This window comes from Rhinatrema bivittatum, unplaced genomic scaffold, assembly GCF_901001135.1.
Source record: "Rhinatrema bivittatum unplaced genomic scaffold, aRhiBiv1.1, whole genome shotgun sequence".
NCBI lineage: Eukaryota > Metazoa > Chordata > Amphibia > Gymnophiona > Rhinatrematidae > Rhinatrema > Rhinatrema bivittatum.
Genome location: NW_021820851.1, coordinates 14191 through 37321, shown reverse-complemented (window position 1 = coordinate 37321; position 23131 = coordinate 14191). Strand labels below are relative to the sequence as shown.

Here is a 23131-nt window from a genome sequence, read left to right as displayed (position 1 = left end):
GAAGGGGTTAATAAACGTGAATAAAGGTGAACCATTAGATGTAATGCATTTGGATTTTCAGAAGGGGTTTGACAAAGTCCTTCATGAGAGGCTTCTAAGAAAACTAAAAAGTCATGGGATAGGAGACAATGTCCTTTTATGGACTGCAAACTAGTTAAAAGACAGGAAATAAAGAAGTAGGATTAAATGCTCAGTTTTCTCAGTGGAAAAAGGTAAACAGTGAAGTGCTTCAGGGATCTGTATTTGGACCGGTGCTTTTTAATAGATTATAAATGATCTGGAAAACTAGTGAGATGACACTATTATTCGGAGTAGTTAAATCACAAGGAGATTGCGATACATTGCAGGACCACCTTGCGAGACTGGAAGATTGGGCATCCAAACGGCAGATGAAATTTAATGTGAACAAGTGCAAGTTGATGCATATAGAGAAAAATAACCCATTTTGTAGTTTCATGATGTTAGGTTCCATATTAGGAGTTACCACCCAGGATAAAGATCTAGGTGTCATAGTGGATAATACATTAAAATAATTGGCTCTGTATGCCACCTTGGTCAAAAAAGCAAACAGAATGTTATGAATTAATAGGAAGGGAATAGGGAATAAAATGGAGAATGTCATAAAGCCTCTGTATCACTCCATGGTGAGATTGCACATTGAATAGTGTGTGCAATTCTGGTTGCCGCATTTAAAAAATATATAGTTGCACTGAGAAGGTACAGAAAAGGGCTACCAAAATGATAAAAGGGAATAGAAAAGCTCCCCTATGAGGAAAAGTTAGAGGTTAGAGCTGTTCACTCAACGCACAATTAAGCTCTGGAATTTGTTGCCAGAGGATGTGGTTAGAGCAGTTAGTGTAGCTGTGTTCAAAAAAGGTTTGGATAGGTTATTGGAGGAGAAGTCCATTAACGGCTATTAATCAAGTTGACTTAGGGAATAGCCACTGCTATTAATTGCATCAGTAGCATGGGATCTTCTTAGTGTTTGGGTAATTGCCAGGTTCTTGTGGCTTGGTTTGGCCTCTGTTGGAAACAGGATGCTGGGCTTGATGGACCCTTGGTCTGACCCAGCAAGGCAATTTCTTATGTTCTTTTGTTCTTATGGAAGAAAAATTTAAAATTTAGCATTTTTAATATTTAATTTAATTCCTTTTAAAACACTGGTCAGTTTTCCCAATGGAGAAATATAAATAGTGGAGTGTCCCAGGTTCTGTACTCAGACCAGTGCTGTTTTATATATTCATAAATGAAAAGGGAGTAGCATTGAGTGAGGTGATCAAACTTGCAGATGACACATAATTATTCAAAGTTGTTAAAACAGAAGCAGGTTGTGAAGAACTGCAGAAGGACTTTGCAAGACCGGTATCTGGGCTTCCCTGTACAAAGCATGTTTGTTCTTCCTGGCTATGCCCAATAATTCCCTCTCGGGTCCCTTGTCCCTTGTTATTGTGATTTCTCAATCTGTATCTTATTTGATATTCTTATTTTATGTATGTACTTTTCGCACTCTGCTGCGAACTATGGTGTTATGTGAGAGAAAAAAAAATCTTTTTTAAATAATTAAATCTAAATGGCAGAAGAAATTTAATGTTGACAAGTGCAAAGTAATGCAAACAGAAAAAAAAAATAAATCTAACTATAGTTACTCATTGCCAGGTTCTATATTAGGAGTCACCGAAAAAGGCGTCATTGTGGACAATACTTCAAAATCCTCAGCAACGGCCAAAAAGAAAAGAAAATGATTCAAAAAAGAATAGAAAATGAAATGAAAAAAAATATCATAATGCCTCTGTATTAAACCATAGCACAACTGCACCTTGAGTACTGTCTGAGGTTCTGGTCATCCCAACTCAAAAAAGATAGAGCATAACTAGAAAAGGTACAGAGCAGGGGGAACAAAAATGATAGAGGATGGAACGGCTTCCTTATGAAGAAAGGTTAAACAAGTTTAGGGCTCTTCAGCTTGGAGAAGAGGCGGCAGAGAAGGATCATGATAGAGGTTTATAAAATCATGAGTGGTGTGGAAAAGCTAAATAAGGAATGGCTGTTTACTCATACAAATAGTACGAAAACTAGGGGCCCTCCATGAACTAACAGACAGCAGATTTAAAACTAATCGGAGAAAGTATTTTTCACTCAAAGCATAATCAAGTCATGGAATTTGCTGCCAGAGGACGTGGTCAAGGCATCTGGCATAACTGGATTTAAAAGAGGTCAGAATAAATTCCTGACCATTTAGACAGATTTGGGAAAGACAACCTGGGAGTGAACAAGAAACTGATCTTTTCTTTGGGATCTGCTAGGTTCTTGTGATCCAGCTTGGCCACTATTGGAGACAAGATGCTGGGCTTGACGTATTTTTGATCTGATTCAGCAGCACATATCTTATGTTTCTATTTATAGACCATCCTTCATGGCTAAATAACCAGCACAATAGCAGTGTACAGCAGCAAGCAGGCCACTTAAGCCAGGGCTGGTCAACTCCAGTCCTCAAGAGCCACAAAACAGCCTGGTGTTCAAAATAGCCACAATGAATACACATGAGAAATTTGCACGTAATGGAGGTAAGTGCATACAAATCTATCTCATGCATATTTGTTATGGATATGCTGAAAACCAGACCTATTTGCGGATCACCCCTGGTTTAAGTGGTATATAATAAAATTATAATAAAAGTACAAAACAAACATCTAAAACCATACCATTCAATTAGGCCAAATGAAATGAATACTTAAAAACAACTCAAGAAATTAATAGAAATCAACTATATCTTTAAAAATAAACTTATTGGACATGAATCCAATATTCTCCCACCTACACAATATGGATTCCGAAAACACCTCAGTACTGAATCCCTACTTCTCTCCCTTACTGATACCCTCATCAAAGGAATGGATGCCGGCAACTCCTATCTCATTGCCATGCTGGACATCTCCGCTGCCTTTGATACCGTAAATCATAACATCCTCATCAACACCCTCATTAGTATAGGAATCTCAGGTACTGCTCTTTCTTGGATTAAGTCCTTCCTCCAAAACCGTACCTACACAGTCCTCACTGACAACTTTACATCCCCCCCTGTCAATCTCGACTGTGGCGTCCCTCAAGGTTCCTCCCTAACCTCCACCTTATTTAACATTTACATGCTCCCCCTTACAAACCTCCTCTCCAACCTTGGTATTACTCACTTCATCTACGCGGATGATGTGCAAATCCTCATCCCCTTCACAAACTCTGTACTCACCGCAATCCAAAAATGGAACACCATCCTCACCTCCATAAACCAGCTCCTCACTGACATGCACCTAGCCCTCAATCCACAAAAAACCGAACTCCTCCTCATCTCCTCTAAATATGCATCCATACCCATTCCTTCCACTCTCCATTCCCCCAACTTTCTTTCTAACACAAGAAACCTTGGTATCATACTTGATAACCAACTTACCTTCAAACCATACATCAAATCCATCCTTAGCAGTTGCTATTTCAAACTTCAAACCCTCAAAAAACTCAAACCCCTTCTCTACTTCTCTGACTTCCGTACGGTACTCCAATCCTTAATTTTCTCTAAAATTGACTACTGTAACTCTCTCCTACTTGGACTCCCTTCCACCCACATCAAACCTCTCCAACTCCTTCAGAACGCTACCGCTCGTATCCTCACTAATGTAAAAAAAAAAAGACCACATTACCCCCACCCTCATTGATCTCCACTGGCTTCCCATTCACTCACGAATTATTTACAAGACGCTTACCCTCATCCACAAAAGCATCACCAACGAACATTACAACTGGCTAAACCCACCTTTCCTTCCTCGTACCTCCACTAGACCTACCCGCTCATCACTCCAAGGAACCCTTATTCCTCCTTCCATAAAATCCACAAGACTCATTTCCACCACCAATAGAGCCCTTTCCCTCGCAGGCCCCTCCCTTTGGAATTCAATGCCTCTTGACCTACGCACAGAAACCTCCACTCCCACTTTCAAAAAGAATCTCAAAACCTGGCTCTTCCTCCAAGCATACCCCCAATCATTTTCACCACCTACTAACACTCTCACCCAACCTTCATCTCTCACCAATACCCCCCAAAAATCCTTTAATCCCCTCCAGGAACCACACCCAACACTTAACCCCCTTTCCCTCTAAGAACTTCAAACACTTCATTCAACCCCTTACTTTAAAATAATGTGTCTGTTTTATCCGCACTTATACAATTCCATACATAACCAGTGTACATACCATCTGCTCCTCAAATCCATGTACATATCTTATCCTTATGTATCTGTTCTCACCCTCCCCCACACCCCCTTTTTGTCTCTATCCCCCCTATCCCTCCCTCCCCAAGTTATTTAGTTATCTGCTTTGTTACTGTGTTACATATTGTTCTTTGTAAAGGCCTCGCCTATATATTCTTTGTTTATAAGTTACTTGTAAACCGGCACGATGTGCAAACGGTTGCCGGTATATAAAATCAAATAAATAAAATAAAATAAATGAATCCGTTACTTAACATGGAATAAATATGAACTGAGCAATAATGATACTTGTTTTTTAGTGCTGGACATATGCAGTATTATACAATATCTTCCCTAAAGAGCTTACAGTCTATAGTGAATAAAGCAACTGGCCCATGGTCACAAGAAGTAGGAGAAGCAGGATTTGAACTCTGGCTTCCCTGGGTCTATCCACTAGCCCACTCCTCCACCCAAGCTCAAAGCATGCTGATCTTCTGTGATTATGCATTTTAAACATATATCAATGTATTCTGTCCACACAAAAGCCTGTTATGCACTGTGAGAAAAAAATATCAGTATAATACTGCATATGTCCAGTACTAAAAAATAAGTATCTTATTGCTCAGTTAATATTTATTCCATGTTAAGTAACGGATTCATGTTCAATAAGTTTATTTTTAAATATATAGTTGATTTCTATTAATTTCTTGAATTGTTTTTAAGCATTTCATTTGGCCTAATTGAATGGTATGGTTTTAGATGTTTATTTTGTACTGGTATATTTGAAAATATTGTTAACACAATGCTAACCATGATGTAGTCAAACTATCAGCCTGAAATTGAAGATAAAATATTGAAACAACTGCAGACTCACAAGAGATATCATGGAACATAACATGCAAATTGCAATCAGGAAACACAAAGCTTAATCAAAAGTATTTTCAGGAACTAATTTGTAAGGATGTGCTTTCATCTGAAATGACAGACAATGTCAATGACATAGTTTCATATCATCTTTTAAAAGAAACAGTAAAAAAAACCAAAAAACAAAAACCCTACAAAATTCTGGTTTTTATTTTCTTTCATTTTTAGTGCACTCTATTTCTGATTTGCAAATAGCATGCACTATTCTAGAACAGCTGAACAAATAAAATAAAACCCCTGAACAAAATGGAATTTGGATAAAATTGCTCCCAATGAAACAAAAATGAAAAGAATTTACATTTCTTGGCCTGCACACCCCTATTACTATTCCATCATTTTTAGATCTTCTTTTATTTCAAACTCCTTTTCTATTAATTTTTTATCCACGAGAGCATCTGCTGACATAGAAACAAAAAGAGATATGAATGAAAGCTCATATCTATGAACGATATGTTAAACACAGCACAATTAGTGTAGGACCTACCTAAGGAATCTTGTGCTTCTAGAGGCGCTTTGTAACTGATCAGAAGTCTGATGATTTCTTCATTCCCAGTACATGCTGCAAAAGACAGCGGGTACTCCCCTGCCAGTGGAAGAAGAATCACAAATGAGAGCAGAGGACATTTATGCGAAAATTGTGGACAAGCCCAACTCTTTGAGGTCCAATATACTAAAGGAAGAAAAATAAATTGCAAATGCCACCTGTGGGCAAACATTAACGTATTCATTCATTGAGACGGCAACTAATACTGGCACGCACAGGCGCACGTGCTTGACGGCTCGTGTCCAGAGACACGGCCATTTTACAACATACACGCGTATATGCCAGCATGTTATAAAAATAATCTGGATGTGTGTACATGTGCGCACAATTTTAAATGGACGTGCGCATCTACCGCGTAAGTGTGGAAATTTTATAAGGGACGCGCGCCAACGCCATAGCTAATTTTCCAAGTTTGTTTCCAGTTCACCCAGTTTAGGGATAGGCCCCCCCCCCCTCCTAATTTATTAGCCTCTCTTTCTTCCTATTAGCCCCAGCCCTTAACACCCTGCTTATCAGCCTAGATTTCTTTGTTTTTTTTTTACACACCAACCATAGAAGTAGTGAGGTTATGCGGCAGGGGACCCCAGTGCACCTGTGTGCCTTATGCGCACATCTCTCGGCCTTCCCACAAAACGCCCACAACCCTCCCCTTTTTCTAAACATTTGACTTGTGCATGTAGCGGGAGATACGTGTGAACCTGGGCGGCTTATAAAAACTGCTCGGCGTGCGCCGGCCCGTCTAGTGCGCGTATCTCCTGGGTTAGGCACATGTAGGGCTTTTAAAAGTCATCTTTTTAGTGAATGCCTGGGGTGAGGTTCTAGGTGACATATAAAATAATAAAATTTATGATCAAATAATAAAGCAAAAAGAAATGACTTAAAAGCTAATTTTAGGACAGCATTTTAATAATGGCTCTATGAGGAAGCCAAGCAGAACAGATGCAAGTTCAACGAGCCCTTGAAGGTTTTTGTAGTTATCATCAACCGAAGGCTCTCTGACAAAGAGTTCCAAAGAACAGGAGCTGTAACGGAAAACATTCTCTCTAGGTGTACCATATAGATAGAGGGGGATGTCCAGAAGCCCTCTCTGAAACGAGTGAAGAACAGGAGGTGGAGTCAACTCCACTGTTGAAAGGATGACCAGACCTCTCTGGGTACAATTTGCTTCCCCATACACAGAATCCCCTACAGGATCTGTGTATGCAGACCTCTCTCATACATATTCATTGCGGATATTCTGAAAACCAGGCCACTTTGTGGCTTTTGATGACTGGAATTGGCCATCCCTGAACCACTGGCCAGATACGGCATGTTCTCATAGATCTCTGGTTCCTCCAACATAACGAAAAAGATTCTCTTTACATAAGATCCATAGAAGCACAGTAGATGAGGACAGATAAAGAGCAATTAGCCCATTCAATCTGTCCAGCTATTCCTGTCCACACTACTGAGGATACATCCAGGCTGACAACTATAGAAGCTTGACCATGTGTAGGAAATCACTCCGTATCCAAGTCAAACTGGGTCACACCAGTGATCGATTTAGCCCAGCATCCTGTCTCTGACATTGGCAAACCGCATGAGAAGCAGTGCACGTGAAGAGAGATTCATCTCGTCATACATTTCTAATTCAGTTATGCTATTTGCTTCTACACTGCCTTTTTTTTTTTTTTTACTTTTATTGCATGGTCATTATTTATTTCAGATTACCAAAAAAAAAAAAAAGAAAAGTTACAGTAATAACTAGTAAGAGTCCTTACCAAAATAGCCCAAAGATTCTTTCCCGGGCAAGAAACAAGTGCCAAATGCTCGAGCATGGATAACGTCAGCTCCACGTTTCAGTAAGTGTTGTACAGCATCCACATCTTGTTTGAGGATTGCTATATGGAGAGGAGTTTCACCTGGAAAATACCGAAAGGTTTCAGTGCCTGCAGCAACTATGTTTACTGAGAGAAATGGAAGAACAGAGGGGCAGTTCTGTAGTGCAGACCTGAGGTTCAGACGTTGGCATTCTTCTTTCTACAGTAGAGACTGTATGCAGAATGCAGTAGCATTTGTGAGCAGGTACTACCCAATAAAGACTCAGTATGGAGTGAATTTTCAAAAGGTGCTGCATGAAAAAATGAGCATATATATGCATATGTGAAGCATCCGTGCATATTCCACATTTTATAAACAGGTCACATATGTGTGTATGTGTGCTTTTCTCAAGTAGAAGTACAAATGAAAAAAAAAAGGTGTGTCAGAGGCATGGTGGGGCATGGTTGCACATATGTGCACAATGAGCTATTTTAAAAGCAACTTACACATGAACGTCATCAACACTGCACTAGTAGATTTACTACAGTTCAATTATGTACCAAGTTCAAACAGTGTTTTTCAACTTGGTATTTGGCAGACTGACTTCTCTGGGTGAGTGGACATGGAAGCAGGTTAGGGGGTGAGAATTAGCGTATGTGGGACAGACTGGACCATACTGGGGGATAAATGAGACAGACTGGGCCATACTGGGCGTTGGGAGTCAGTGGTGGAGAATCTAACTTCAAAATGACTAATAGGCTTATGAATATTCACTGCACAATGGTTGAATAGGGAGAGAAAACAGCAGAGGATGTATCCCTTACAGAGACTATACAGGAATAAGGGCACAATTTTTGGATCTGTCAGAGAAGCAAGTCCTGCACAGGTTCAGATTCAATAAGGAAACCATACTGTACCTATGCCAATAGTTAGAGTAGGATCTGCAGGGGCCATGCTTTGCCAGTACACATAAAGGTCACCTCCACCCTGACATTTTTGGCCACTGGCACCTTGCAGACACCTCTAGGGATCACAGCTAGAATAAGCAAGTTTGCCACCTCCATATGTTTAGAGCAGTTCCTGGCTGCATTTTTCAGAAAAACACACACCATTTCTTTCTCTCAGAGCAGACAGCAACAACAACAAATGATGACTGATTGCTCCAACATTGCATGCTTCCCCTCTGTCTTTGGGACTATTGATTGGACTCACATCTCTCTAAGGGCACCAGAGGATGATGAGACCACCTAAGGCAATCACAAGGGCTTCCATGCCTTCAATATGCAAGTGTCTGCGATGCCAAGAGGATCATTATGAACACTGTGGTCAGATTTCTGGGATCGAGTCATGATGCCTATATTCTCTCACGCAGGAGAGAATATAGGCCACTTCCAGGAAGGGTACATCACCAGAGGTTGGCTTATAGGAAGGAATGCACTTATCACTACCACCACACAGCAACTTACCTATTCATTTTTCTCTCCCTCACATCTAGGTGGTCTTAAGCATTGGCCCAGGAGGATTGCTCTAATCTCTACCAGGGAACGGCCTCACTGCCCAACATTAAGGGATATGAAACCCTGCTGCTCTCTGCCTTCTCCCCTACAGGTGAGGTGATATCCAATCAAAACCTGGCTCATAATCCCACTAGCTAACCCACAGACAACTGCAGATGTTCACTACAACAGGGTTTACTGGCAAACTAGGGCAATCATCGAGAGCGCCTTTGGCCTACTCAAAACAATTTTGAACAGATCTGAAGGGTGCCTTCTCTACAACCCCACTGCCTATGAGATTTTTCCAGCATGCTGCTTTCTTCAAAACCTAGCCAAAACCAGCGGCCTGCCTCCTCCAAAGGGATTAGAAGATCATCTAGAATAAGAGGATGAAAAGGAGGCACATGACCGAGTAAGAAAAGGGAAGTGATTATTCCCTTGTACAGGTCCTTGGTGAGGCCTCACCTGGAGTACTGTGTTCAGTTCTGGAGACCGTATCTACAAAAAGACAAAGACAAGATGGAAGCGGTACAGAGAAGGGTGACCAGGAAGGTGGAGGATCTTCATCGGATGACGTACGAGGAGAGATTGAAGAATCTAAATATGTACACCCTGGAGGAAAGGAGGAGCAGAGGCGATATGATACAGACTTTCAGATACTTGAAAGGTTTTAATGATCCAAAGACAACGACAAACCTTTTCCGTAGGAAAAAAATCAGCAGAACCAGGGGTCACGATTTGAAGCTCCAGGGAGGAAGATTCAGAACCAATGTTAGGAAGTATTTCTTCACGGAGAGGGTGGTGGATGCCTGGAATGCCCTTCCGGAGGATGTGGTGAAGACCAGAACTGTGAAGGACTTCAAAGGGGCGTGGGATAAACACTGTCGATCCATAAAGTCAAGAGGCCGCCAATGAAGAGTGGGTGACTCGCCAGAATGAAGGCTACTGTCTGGAGACAATACCCTTATTCAATAAACGTACACATGCTTACTGTGACTCCAACATCGTTCTAGCTTCAACAGCAAGAGGAAATGTGGAATAAAGGATCTGCACTCACAAAGGGGGCAGTAGCTGGCTTGTTACGGCGGTTACTACTACCCCAAATCAAATAAGCCTGTTACTTCAATTTCTAAGCATATACAGCATAGTTCTCTGCTTCAATGGCAGGGGAGAAGAAAAAAACTGATACTACACACATCCAGCAGAGCTCTCTGCTTCAACGGCAGGGGAGAAGAAAAAAGGGTCGCACTCACAAAGCGGGGAGTAGCTGGCTTGTTATGGTGGTTACTACCCCAAACCAAATGTGCCTGATACTTCACTTTCGATGCATATCCAGCATGGCTCTCTGCTTCAACAGCATGGGAGAAGAATAAACTGATACTTCAAGCATATCCAGCATAGCTCCCTGCTTCAACGGCAGGGGAGAAGAAAAACAACCAATAAGGGCTGTATAACAGTCTGAGTAAAACAAATAAGCATGGGTGTAGCTTGCTTATTGTGGCGGTTACTACCCCTACTACCCCTAACTAATCAAGCTAGATATTTCACTTGGATGCAGCTCCATCACTGCTTTCTACATTAATGGTGGGGGTGGAAGGGAAATAGAACCAAGAGCTAAGAGAAACAGATAAGTATGAGAGAAAAAAGTGTGTGAAGCTTGCTGGGCAGACTGGATGGGCCGTTTGGTCTTCTTCTGCCATCATTTCTATGTTTCTATGACGTCAGTCAGGAGGAATTACAGGAAATAGAATGTCAGACTCAATAACAGGCTGTACAGGAAAAGAATACTGATAAAAAGACATTTCAGATGGTGAAGGTACATTTATTTATATGAGCGCTCGATGTGTTGAAAAATATATACAATCTATGCTTCCTTGGCTGCCCTCTTATTCTGGGGGAAAGCACCACTGCCTTTGCATGTGCCAGTCTTATGATCTTCTGCAGCAATGTCTGATCACAGCTGGTGCTGCCCCCTAGAAGACCTGGAAACTGAGGGCAGTGGCACAGACTGACAGCTGCTGCAGAGGCCTGGAGGGCTGTGTTGCTCCATTAAGGGAATATGTCTGCATAGTAGATGGCCTGGGAGCAGTGGCTAGCCTCTCCTTTTCAGCGACCATACTAGACAAGGCCATCCCTGAGACAGTAAAGGGTGAGGATCCCACTTGTGTTCTCAGAGAAGAGGGAACCTCTCTCTGTGGTGGTGGTGGTGCTATTGCTGGAGGTGTCAGAAAATGTGTTAGGAAAGTGTTTCTTTTAAGCCATGCAAGTACAGTGTAGTCAGTCATATCAAGTTAATATTGAAGCATAGGAATTGCTTTTTTTCTTTTTTTTTTTCATACTCCCTGAACTTTGGGCCTCAACTGGGATGCCTTCCAACTTCAGACACCTGTGTCCTTGGAGGCTCAAAAGTATAAGCTTTCTTCCAGACTAGCCCATCCTGTTATCTTTGTCCTTAGGGGCTTCAAAATGATACAAAAGTTAACTTTTCTTAGCCCCCACACCTGGCTATTCTGTCTATTTAAACCCCTGATAAGGACAGTACAGGGAGAGGGAGCAAGAAAATCCAGACTGACGACAAGAGAGACGTTAAAGGGTTAATCGCTTCATGATATTGGTAAGCATCTAATAATAGTTATTTCTGCATACGAGAACCTTAGCTAGTATAATTAAACCCTAGGTAGTATTAGCAAGACATGTACTAGAATTTATTTTACAAGAAACTGTCTTTAATAGATATTTATCTGATTTCTATCATTTCAGTAACTATTGTTACCACACTTATAGCTATTTACTGTTTGATTAAGGTAAGATCTGAGAAGTATAATGCTTCATAAGCTAATCACATGCCTTAAAAGATTATAACTGTTATCTGAATAAAGAGACTGTTATTTTCATACATTTAGACTGGTTTATTTCTCTAAACAACTCTATTGGGGAACCCTCATCTCTAAAAAAATAAACTTCCCTAAGGGCTGGAGGATCTTATGAAAAGATAGTATAGGAGCAGAGCATATCCTGACTTTCACTGACAGAGGCAGCCAGCAACGGTGCGGGTGGTAATGGCACTTGAGGAGGCAGAACCATCAAGGGCAGTGGTGGAGCAAGAGGGGGAGTTGGCAATAAGACAGGTGGAACTCCACCCGGAGAATTTTCAGAGCCAGTCCCGTTTTTATCTCTATAGCTTTCAGTGTGTGTAAGACCTGCATCAGCTATGCCTGTCCATGATGACATGGAGAGGCTCCTAAGAAAACTAAGAAGTCATGGGATAGGAGGCGATGTCCTTTCATGGATTACAAACTGGTTAAAAGACAGGAAACAGAGAGTAGGATTAAATGGTCAATTTTCTCAGTGGAAAAGGGTAAACAGTGGAGTACCTCAGGGATCTGTATTGGGACCGGTGCTTTTCAATATATATATAAATGATCTGGAAAGGAATACGACGCGTGAGGTTATCAAATCTGCAGATGATACAAAATTATTCAGAGTAGTTAAATCACAAGCGGATTGTGATACATTGCAGGAGGACCTAGCAAGACTGGAAGATTGGGCATCCAAATAGCAGATGAAATTTAATGTGGACAAGTGCAAGGTGTTGCATTATAGGGAAAAATAACCTTTGCTGTAGTTACACAATGTTAGGTTCCATATTAGTAGCTACCACCCAGGAAAAAGATCTAGGCATCATAGTGGATAATATTTTAAAATCTTCGGCTCAGTGCCCTGCAGCAGTCAAAAAAGCAAATAGAATGTTAGGAATTATTAGAAAGGGAATGGTTAATAAAACGGAAAATGTCATAATGCCTCTATATCGCTTCATGGAGAGGCCGCACCTTGAATACTGTGTACAATTCTGGTCGCCGCATCTCAAAAAAGATATAGTTGCAATGGAGAAGGTACAGAGAAGGACAACCAAAACGATAAAGGGGATGGAACAGCTCCCCTATGAGGAAAGGCTAAAGAGGTTAGGGCTATTCAGCTTGGAGAAGAGACGGCTGAGGGAGGGATATGATAGAGGTGTTTAAGATCATGAGAGGACTAGAACGAGTAGATGTGAATCGGTTATTTACATTTTCGGATAATAGGACTAGGTTATTCTGGCAGACCCTCCAGATTGGAAACAGAATGTGTCATGGTAAAATTAGGCTGCCATGATGGGGGTGGGGAGGCATCTTGGAATAAGCCCACTCAGAAAGAACCAGAACGTGGTGTGTGTGCAAACATATGCACATATGTTTGCTATTCACATAACTATATGTGCATAGGAAGCCACTTATGCATGAACATTTGTGCAAATAGCTCATGTACACACATGAGAAGGTTATAAAATATGAGCATACTTATGCGCGACCCCCATATATACACATATATCGGGCCGCACACAGCTCTGTGAATGTTATCCTTTATATGCACACATGACTACTACTTATCACTTCTATAGTGCTACTTGACATACACAGTGCTATACAAAGGCACATGAGAGTCAGTGCCTTCTAAGTAGAGCTTACAATCGAGTCAAGTCAAACATACAGGGAAAAAGAGTCTTTAATGAATTTAATATACTGCTTTTCCATTGATAAATCAGTGGTTCACATAAAAATTGTAAAATATAAGAATTATTACATCCAAGACAAGACATATTGCACTACAGATAAATAACAAACAGATATAAATATATAATAATGTTCTAAACATTCTCAAGAAAATTGCTCCTTTGGAAATTTCATTTATTAAGAAAATTGTTAAAACCAATAAAGTTGTGGGTGGGATAATTAGAAGTCAAGATTTAAAAGCAGCCTCAAAAAGGCGAGTTCTTAAATTGGATTTGAGTAAGGCAAGAGAGGGAGCATGACAGGGCCGGTGCAAGCGTTGGGCACCCTAGGCGAACCATACAGCTTGGCGTCCCTCCCCCCCACCCCCCCCACACACACACAAAAGTTTGCAATTATAATAACAGATTTTACATAAAAACAACAAAGTATAGTTTTTTTGAGGTAAAATTATTACTTAAAACATTTGTATTATACTTACACACACTGCTGTGGTGCCAATCAGAAAACCCTGTAATGAAGAAATTGGAACCCATATGGTATTAGGCCTATGCAAAATAGGCTCGGCACACGCGGGGGGGGGGGGGGGTTATAAAAGGGTTACGCGCGTACCCCTTTTAAAATATGGCCCAATGATTGTCACACAAACATGCTCTTTCCATACATGCTTTGAATCACAAACATCTGCTCAGTCACACTCATACATGCTCTCAATCCAAATCACACACATACACACATTCATGCTTTCAATCTCATACACATGCTATTTCACTCACTCTCCCCTCTTCCCCTACAAGTACATGTGTAGCAGCAGCAGCCTCTTCCTCCTTCAGTCTTCATCTGTTGCTTTCTGGTGCCAGGTCTCTCGTCTCCACATCATCATCTGCTGCGTGTGGGATGGGCTCTACCCCCGACTCTCTCTCCTCTTGTCTTTTGGCTGAGGGCAAGATGGGCTCTACCCATAGCCCTCTCTCCTATCTGTGACGGCAGGCGGGATGGGTTCCACCCGCAGCACTCTCTCATCCTCTCTTCTGCCAGCATAGGGAGTCACACTGGCAGTTTTGGCACCCCCTAAGGGTTGGCGCTCTAGGCGACCACCTAGTTCACCTACTGGAAGCACCAGCCCTGATGACACATCAACTCAGGAAGTCTACTCAAAGCATACAGCGCAGTCAAGTGGAAAGCATGGAGTTGGCAATGGAGGAGACGCATGTACAGTAGGTAACTGACTTGCCTGATGATCAGAGGTCATGAGGAGGTGTGTGGGGAAAGATATGAAAGGAGCGGTAGTGAGGAGCTACAGCGCAAAGGCTTTTGTAGATGAGTAAGAAGAACTAGGAAATGGATGGCGAGGCGATGTAGTGATTTGAAAAGAGAGGTTATATGGGTAATTTGACTTTGGCGAAAGATAATTTTGCACAGCTGAATTTTGGATAGATTGTAGCGAGATGGTTCACTTGTGAGGAGCAGGTTGCAGTCGATCAATTAATTAACAGTTATGCAACCAATTGCTAAACAGCTGAAGTTTTTGCTGTCTCCGTTCTTTTCTGCTCAAAGGGCACAAATCTAAAGAGCAACAATTATTTACAATGTCTTGGAAAATGGCGTTCAACTCTGTATCAATTGTCATCTGTAAACTAGAAGGAAGTAGAAACTACAAAAATGAGATATTGCTGTATGGAACTTTTGCCTTAAGCATTCAAAGTCATTTTGCTTATACGACAGTAAGAAATTCCCCCCCCAGCCCCCACCCCATAAACTAACTGATGATGGTTATACCCCAAAGGCAGCTATACCACGATTCTTTTAAAACAAACAGGATCGTGCAAGTCTAAGATAAAACATGCTTTATCATTTTTTTTTTCACAAAGACAATTTTTGTGAGCTATCCTAAGGTTTTAGAAAGGAACAGCAAACTCTTGATGGCCATCGCTATACTGTCCATAGTGACTACCACTAACTAGCTGGATATAAACTTCTAGCAAGTGAGAATTCAAATCAATAATGCCAAGTGGATTGGGAAATTTGTAGGATTTATGAATGGGAAAAAAAAACCCTTTCATTTTGGTTGCCTTTTTTTGATCTTCCTCCCCCGTGTCATTTCTGCATTGTAGCTCACACTAAATCAATTTAGCATATGCTGTATCACAAAAAAATGGAAAGAAAAGTTGATTTTTTCTTTCTGTCACTCCGAACTAGAAGCAACACAAAATGATACAAGTTCTATTGGTGTTTTCCCGATCATTTTACATTAATTCACATCCCTAGAAATGAGAGGTAGTTGTGAAACTGCAATGTCCAATAGAAAAAGGAGCAGACTAGTTTACTGGAACAGGAAAATTATTTTCTCAACCTAAAGAAGCCACTCTCAATAAAAAGGTGTAAGAAACGCTTGCTTAATGTTAAGTGCACAGTACCTTTATACTTGTCTATAGTCACTGGCTCATTAATTAAAGCTGGAACCTTGTCCAAAATCAGTTCTGCAACTTCTCTGCTGCCATTAAGCAAAGCCGTGTGTAAAATGGTCTCTTGGAAATTCCCTAGATGTGAAAAAAACAAAACCCAAAACAGATGGGTTTTCAGACCAGGGACTGTAAAAGATACTATCAAGTGGAAAGTATCTCCAAAACATTGCATTACTCTTCTAAATAAATCAATGTCACTGCAAATATCACATAAGGTCTGAGAAAAATTAGAAATATTGCAAACATGTAAATATTTTTTAAACAATATTGAGAGAAATGGACAACTTGTATTACCTCTAACCAAAGGATCAACATCTTTGCTCTCCAGCAAAGCCTTCATTGTGAAGTAATCATTTGCTTTTGCAGCTCTGAACAGGGGACTGCTGGTCCTAGAAATTACATCAGAATGAACAAATTGGATTTTTGCATTATGACAAACGAAAGGTAGAATGGAGTTGGTATTGTAAAATAAAACTGAATTGTTCAAGCAGAAAATGTGTATACATAGATGCATGTGATACAAAAACCCAAGTTATCAACCAACTCATCAGACCGTAGCAACGCACATGTTCTAGCTATTATATTAAAGTTGACTATAAATACCAAGGTGCATTATAGGCATGCAATTACTATTTATTTATCACAATGTTTCTCCTGAGAACTTAACTTATCATTAAAGCAGCAGGAGTACGTCCCCAACCCAGGACTTTCCAAGCCTATCCCACAGCCAGTCGGGTTTTTCATGCTACCTTCGATGAATATGTATGAGATAAATTTGCATATGCTAGATTTCTAATGAATGCAAATTTATCTCATGTACCTTCATTGTGAGTATTCTGTGGAGCTGCCAGAACTGGTTTAGGAAGCCCTGCCCTAGCCAGTCTGGCTTTCAGGAAAACCACAATGAATATGCACAAGTCAGATCTGCATGCACTGCTTCCATTGTACGCAAACGCATCTCAGCTCTAATACTTGTGAATAACAATTGATAAAAAAAAATTTAAGGCTGATTTAAAAACCTGGCTTTTTAAATGTGTATATTCCGAAAATAATCAAACATCGCAAGGCTAGTTACAGGTATTAAGACAAACGCTCCAAAATTCCAATTTTAAAGGCAGAACTAACTTTTATGTTTTATGAGTGTAATATTTAATGTATGTTTTATTACTTTGTCTTAATTTGTCTTAATTTTACCCTTGAAAACCACACTGAGGAATAGCAATCTATAATTTTTATCTTTACTTGTACAGCTATAATATTGCTATGTGCTTTTAATTAATTTTAGCTGTCATCTTTTATTGAATTGTTTTACTGTATTATCTCTAATTTGTATATTGTAAACCGCTGTGAAGGCTAACGCCAATACGGCGGTATAAAAAATCTAATAAACTATAGTTTATTATAATATCCTGAAAATTAGATTGGTCAGGGGTACTCCAGAACCGGGGTGAAAACCCCAGGACGAAATCATTAGAAGTCCCCTTTGAAAACTATTCCTCCTTAGGCTCTCTCTCACCACTATAAATCTAAGTAAATCTGGAAGCTGCTGTGCTGATTCTCAGTAAAAACCTTATGCAGTACATTAAACTGATACATGCAAAACATGAATATAGCACAAGAAATTGAAGAGTAAAACTCAGAAAGCAATTTTTTTTTTTAACAACTTCAACACAAAAGCAGCACAGCATATCATTTCCAAAACAAAAAGATGTAAAAAATAAGAAAAAAAATTGCAGAAGCAGCAGGAGGAAAGGCAATTTCAGAATAAGATCAAAAGAGATTACAATGCACTCAAGAAAATTTAGTAATACTTTAATCAATCACTTATTTTCTGTATATGGAAACTCATTCGTTTTCAGTTAAGATCAAAACATACAGGTGAAACACATCCAATGGGGAAATTGGGTTTTTCAGGTCTAATTGAAAAAGTCCCAGATTAGGCTTTTGCTGTGATGCTTCAAGCAAGTCAAGAAGAGCAGTGGCCGGATGACATCACTGGGTAGGACTGGCAAGGATCCCAAACCCTGCCGGTCCAACAATAATAAAGAGGTGCCCCAGGGCTAGTAGGAGGAGCCAACTGCTGACAGTCGACATGTGTGACGAGGTGGAGGAGGAGGGAGTGCAAGAGAGAGGAGGAGCTCTCAGCCATTCAACCACACATTATGATGATTACGTATATTAACCCGCCCCGAACTTTGGAGGGCACAGGATATAAATCGCCAGGGGAGGGTCCGCACGCCTAGCCCTCCCCTCCCCTGGCGACTACCATACCTGGGAACCTTTGAGTTCTGCTCATCCTGACATTTGTGTAGGTCAGCGTGGGGTGCGGGAGTGGAGGGCACATAGCACTGAAGTACTCTCCCAGGGGGTACTCTAAGATCAGCTTGACATGCACTGATAAAGGAGGTGCCGTTTACTCGCTTCTCATTCAGAGCCTGACCGCTTCTATTAGCCTTAAAATTCCTAATGCTAAGAAAAATCCTCAAGCGCCCAGTTTCAAATCACATTGTCAAAGATAAAATCTCAGAGGTCCATATTCAAAAGCATTTAGCCTCAGAAGTTAGCAGGCTAAACATATAGTTGGGCACTTATCTGGCTAAGTTCTAGCCAGTTAATAAGATAACCAGCTAAGTTAGGGGTTTTCCAGGGGCATAACTGGGAGGAGCTGAGTTAGCCGGTTAACTCCAATATTCAGAGATAGCCGGATGACAGCCAGCTACGATTGGTGGGGCCAAAGAGTTGACCTAAAGCTAGGGAGTTATAGTTAGCAGACTAAATTAAATGCTGTAGTTTTACTACTGAATATACCTCCAAAGTTAGCCAAATAAGTTTTTCCAACTAACTTTGCTAGCCGGACTGTGTCCAAATATGGACATCTCAGCTTTCAAAACTCTGGAGCAAACAGAGTAACAAAAGGTAGAATAATATTCCAAACTCAAATGCTGTCACGTAACTTATCAGAGCAAAGGTCTAGTAGCCATACTGGTCTGTTGAAATGTTTGCCTGTTTTGATCCCTTTCATTGGACTGACATAGAATTATCCAAAGACGTTGAAACATATGAGATTTCAAGTCTACATAGACTGCACCTGCAGATGGGGCTCCTATGATATTGAAAGCTTGTTATAGCAGCATCTTTGGGCTATTCGTACGTTGGCTCAATAAAAGTTAACCTGGGAAAGTAAAGAATCTAGGACAGATTATCAACGCATATCAAGGAGGACAGACACCAGGGATATAGTCAAGAACCTGCCCATGATCTCTTCCTGAATGTAATCTGTTAGACTGCAATCTGCCTGCACCAAAACTGACAGCAAATCCAATGAAACAAGGAATAATTTCAGTCGTGACCAAATGTCTCACTTTAGTCCAAAAAGCCTATTAAACCAGAAACTGCAGTTACATATACAAGTCTTGGTTATTAAAGGCGCTGGTTTCTTATTAGCTAATGAAATTGGCTGATTCAAGCCTTCAGCAGTGAGATATTTCTGAACGAGGCCCTGAGGATTTCTACTATAGGTACAAAATAGGTGCAATCCTTCTGTAATTCTGGGTCTATATAGTCTGAAGGTGATTTAGTGTGAAGAAAGGATGAAGCTGAAAGTGCATCCATTGCAGCTCAATCTCGGACACTGAAATGGAGAAGAGCTATAATTGTCTTAGAATTTCTCTCAGTCTTATTCTCTGCTTATCAGCAAGCTTGCTTGCTTGATATATTTTTCTATTTCCTATACATACTATGGAAAAAAATACTAATATAAAAATGTTTTACTTCTGATTATTGCAAAATCTTTTTAACAGCTGAATGCTAGCGTTGTTACAATAAAAGTAGCAAATTCCATTCTATTGATGTACACAAACACATATATATATAATATATATACACTTTTTTTCCTGATTGAATGTTAGCTTTCTACTGTGGATAATTATGGTTATCACCTTCAGCATTTGCCACTTAAAACAAGTACATTTTATACCAAAGATAATTTTTAAACAGTTTTTAGTTATTTGCAGTTTATTTATTTATTTAAAAACTTTTCTATACCGTTGCTAAGTTAAATACCATCTCAACGGTTTACATGTAGGCACATATTTAATGTAGGTAAAAGTGTACTAACTATAGTACATTCTAACAGGTGCTGTCAAAGGTTCGGTTACAATATATCATTAAACATAGACATTAGTGAAGTAGTTCCTGACCAATTGTACCAAGGTACTTACACCGGTAGTTTGTCACATCTAGTATTATCGTTATGCTTTATTGTGGTGTGGAGTTCGTAGACTAATCTACTGTATAGTCCTCGGACTGTGTGTCGGTGCCTTTCTGTCTTTTCCTGAATAATTTCTCTCTATTTTCCTGTCTTATAAAATGCTTGTTTAAAAAGCCATGTTTTTAAACTTTTCTTAAATGCCTTGAGATCACTTTGTAGTCTGATCTCTGGAGGCATTGAGTTCCAGATTATGGGTCCTGCTAGTGATAGGGCTCTTTCTCTCACTTGTGTCAGCCTTGCTGTTTTAACTGATGGAATGGTTAGGAGTGCTTTATTTGCTGATTGGAGGTTTCTGTGTGGAGTGTATACCCATAATGCTGTGTTTAGCCAATCTGCTTTCTCATCATAAATTAGTTTGTTAGTTCTGTGAGGAAGAATATGGTTTACTTTTTCAGATAGTATATTAGCCACTGTCATGAGGGATTTGGAAAGTTTTGATATTGGAATTTTTGAAAGAAATCTTATTCAGATTATTCAAAAAACATCCATCATAAATGACCTTGCTACACATATGGTCAAGCTTATTCTTATTATTTTTAGTAGAACAGACAGTAATGATACCTTAATGATTCATTCATAATAACAGCCAGCAATCTGTATCTTGCCTGGTGCATTCAGCAGCTGTAAAAACAAACAAAAAAAACCAGAAACCCTCATCACTCTGTACCTTATGTTTCAGCTTTCAGATGACAACAGTTTGACTAAATTTCATATCTAGAAAATAAGTGGCAGACTGACTTTATGATGACCTTCTCAACTGACTCCTTCCCACCTCATCCCCGAAAAGTAGAGAACTCTATTAAAAAGTGACCAATGGAACTTATTTAGAAAAGAATGCCTCCTCTGCATTTTTCATTTTCTGCTGCTTGTCTGGTATGGTAAATACCTCACCTGCGGTCTCCACTGCCTCATAGGATCCACAATGTCCAACTTTCTTCAACGATCCAATCCACTTGACTCTTCTCGTCAGGCACGGCCAAGTCTCAAACCATAAACTACAGGCGATTCACCTTTACATCAGCAAACATATATAAAACACAGTAAAACTGGGAGAGGAGCACCAGACAATGACCGACAGCTTCTTTCATAAAATGACAAAAAGGTGAACTTTTTAGAATTTGAACTCTTCTCTCTTGTTCCACCTACATTCCAGTATGTTTCACTCAATGTTTTACGGGACATTAGGACTGTCTAAGCCAGTGGCACAACTAGAATTGATTTTTTGGAGAGGGCACAAGATTAACATGGGTGGGCTGTAGGCATGCAGGTCTGAGACCTACTAGTTGTATTCTTTTTTTTTTTTTTTTTTTAATTCTTTATTTATAATTATATAACATCTTATAAGAAAATATCATTTGCTACTTTACAAACCAAAACATTCTTCTACATCTTATTATTCCCAGGAAATTATAATAAAATAAAGTAACAAAGAACAATAAGCATTAAACTCTCATATACCATAATCGTATTATCCTAATTTAACAGGCATTTAATGGGAAGTCAAGATCTAATGAGAACAATCCATTAACAAAGAAATAAAAGGTAAAAGGCAAATCAAGGAGGTCATTGTAACATTACTTATTAACCTGAGCTTGCTGGGGGTCATTAACCTCTGATCTATAATTATCTAGAAAATAACGTAATTGAGAATCCTCAAAAAATACATAACGATTATTATTAATATTTAGAACACATTTGCATGGAAATCTGATGGAAATTCTAGCTCCTAACTGTCTTGCCTCTTGACATAAATTCAAGCATTTTCTTTCTACGAATTTGCGTAGCTTTTGTAAGGTCCGGATAGACCCAAAGTTTTTGCCCCATATACAATTTTTGCCTATTACGAAGAAACAACTTCAAGATATAATCTCTATCTGTAGAGAACACAAAGGAAACCAATAAAGTTCCACGATAGTCTATTTGCTCCTCTAGTGAGGTTTCAAAAAATGCTGTAAGCTTTAATTCGTTCCTCTGAGGTAAATTAACCGCTGGTACATGCTCCTGCATATTCTGAGATAGGTAGTATATATATTAGAAATTGGCGGAACAGCTTCTTGAGGAATTTTTAAATTGATCTTTCAGAGAAATCATTTTTACATGGGGAAAATTCAGTACCCTTAGATTTAAATATCTTTGGGCATTTTCCATATTTTCAAATTGTTTTTGGAAGTAATAAGATCACTCTGAATCAATTTTGTCTGTACTTCTTGTACTGATGTAATCTTTGAATCCAATTCTTGTATTTTCGCTCCATGCTGTGTTACCACTGGTTCTAATTGTTGTATGCTTTTTTTGGAGTCCATAATTACCGATGTAAGAGACGCTATCGATTTATCTAATATCATCAGAGCATTCCACACAGCTTCAAGAGCAATTTCTTGAGGTTTAATCAATTTAGTTCCCATGTTAATGCTTACCCCACTCTCACGACAAACCTCAATGATCTTTTCAGATTTGTTTGTCGAGTCCATCCCCCTCTTTTGGGTAGTATTCATGGCACACGCTCCCAGAGAAGCCAAATCCTCCATTTTGGCAATCTCCTCCATTGTAACGTTCTCTGGGTCCTCCGCGTTTCTGCCAGACACCTCCGCATTCAAACCTCCAACAGCTGCCGCTGCCATTAGACCTCCTACAGCCCTTTCCTGGCTTGGAGGCCACCCTTGTCTCGGATAGTTAGTGGGGGTTGGTGGGGGAGGAGTCTCAGGAGTTCCGGGGCTCAATGATGTCTGCGCATCCAGAGTTGTCGAGGTATGTTCTCTGCTCGGCTGCTCAGCGGACTTCCCCTCCGGTGTCGATACACGAGTCGGTGAAAAGAAGCCCTCGATTGTTGTCTGGATAGGCACAGGT

At 40.0% G+C, this 23131-nt stretch overlaps 1 protein-coding gene across 1 annotated transcript in view; it reads right to left on the bottom strand.

Annotated features, from left to right (window-relative positions):
- Positions 1 to 21297, bottom strand: part of LOC115082222 (transient receptor potential cation channel subfamily V member 6-like) — a 67293-nt gene extending 45996 nt beyond the window's left edge. The window contains exons 1-6 of the mRNA XM_029586476.1: positions 21176 to 21297; positions 20846 to 20905; positions 16309 to 16403; positions 15967 to 16089; positions 7467 to 7607; positions 5647 to 5745 (exon numbers count right to left, since the gene is read on the bottom strand). Of these exons, the coding sequence (XP_029442336.1) occupies positions 5647 to 5745; positions 7467 to 7607; positions 15967 to 16089; positions 16309 to 16403; positions 20846 to 20898 (511 nt within the window). The 5' untranslated portion in view covers positions 20899 to 20905; positions 21176 to 21297. The remainder of the gene's footprint in view (positions 1 to 5646; positions 5746 to 7466; positions 7608 to 15966; positions 16090 to 16308; positions 16404 to 20845; positions 20906 to 21175) is intronic.
- Positions 21298 to 23131: the final 1834 nt, after the last annotated feature.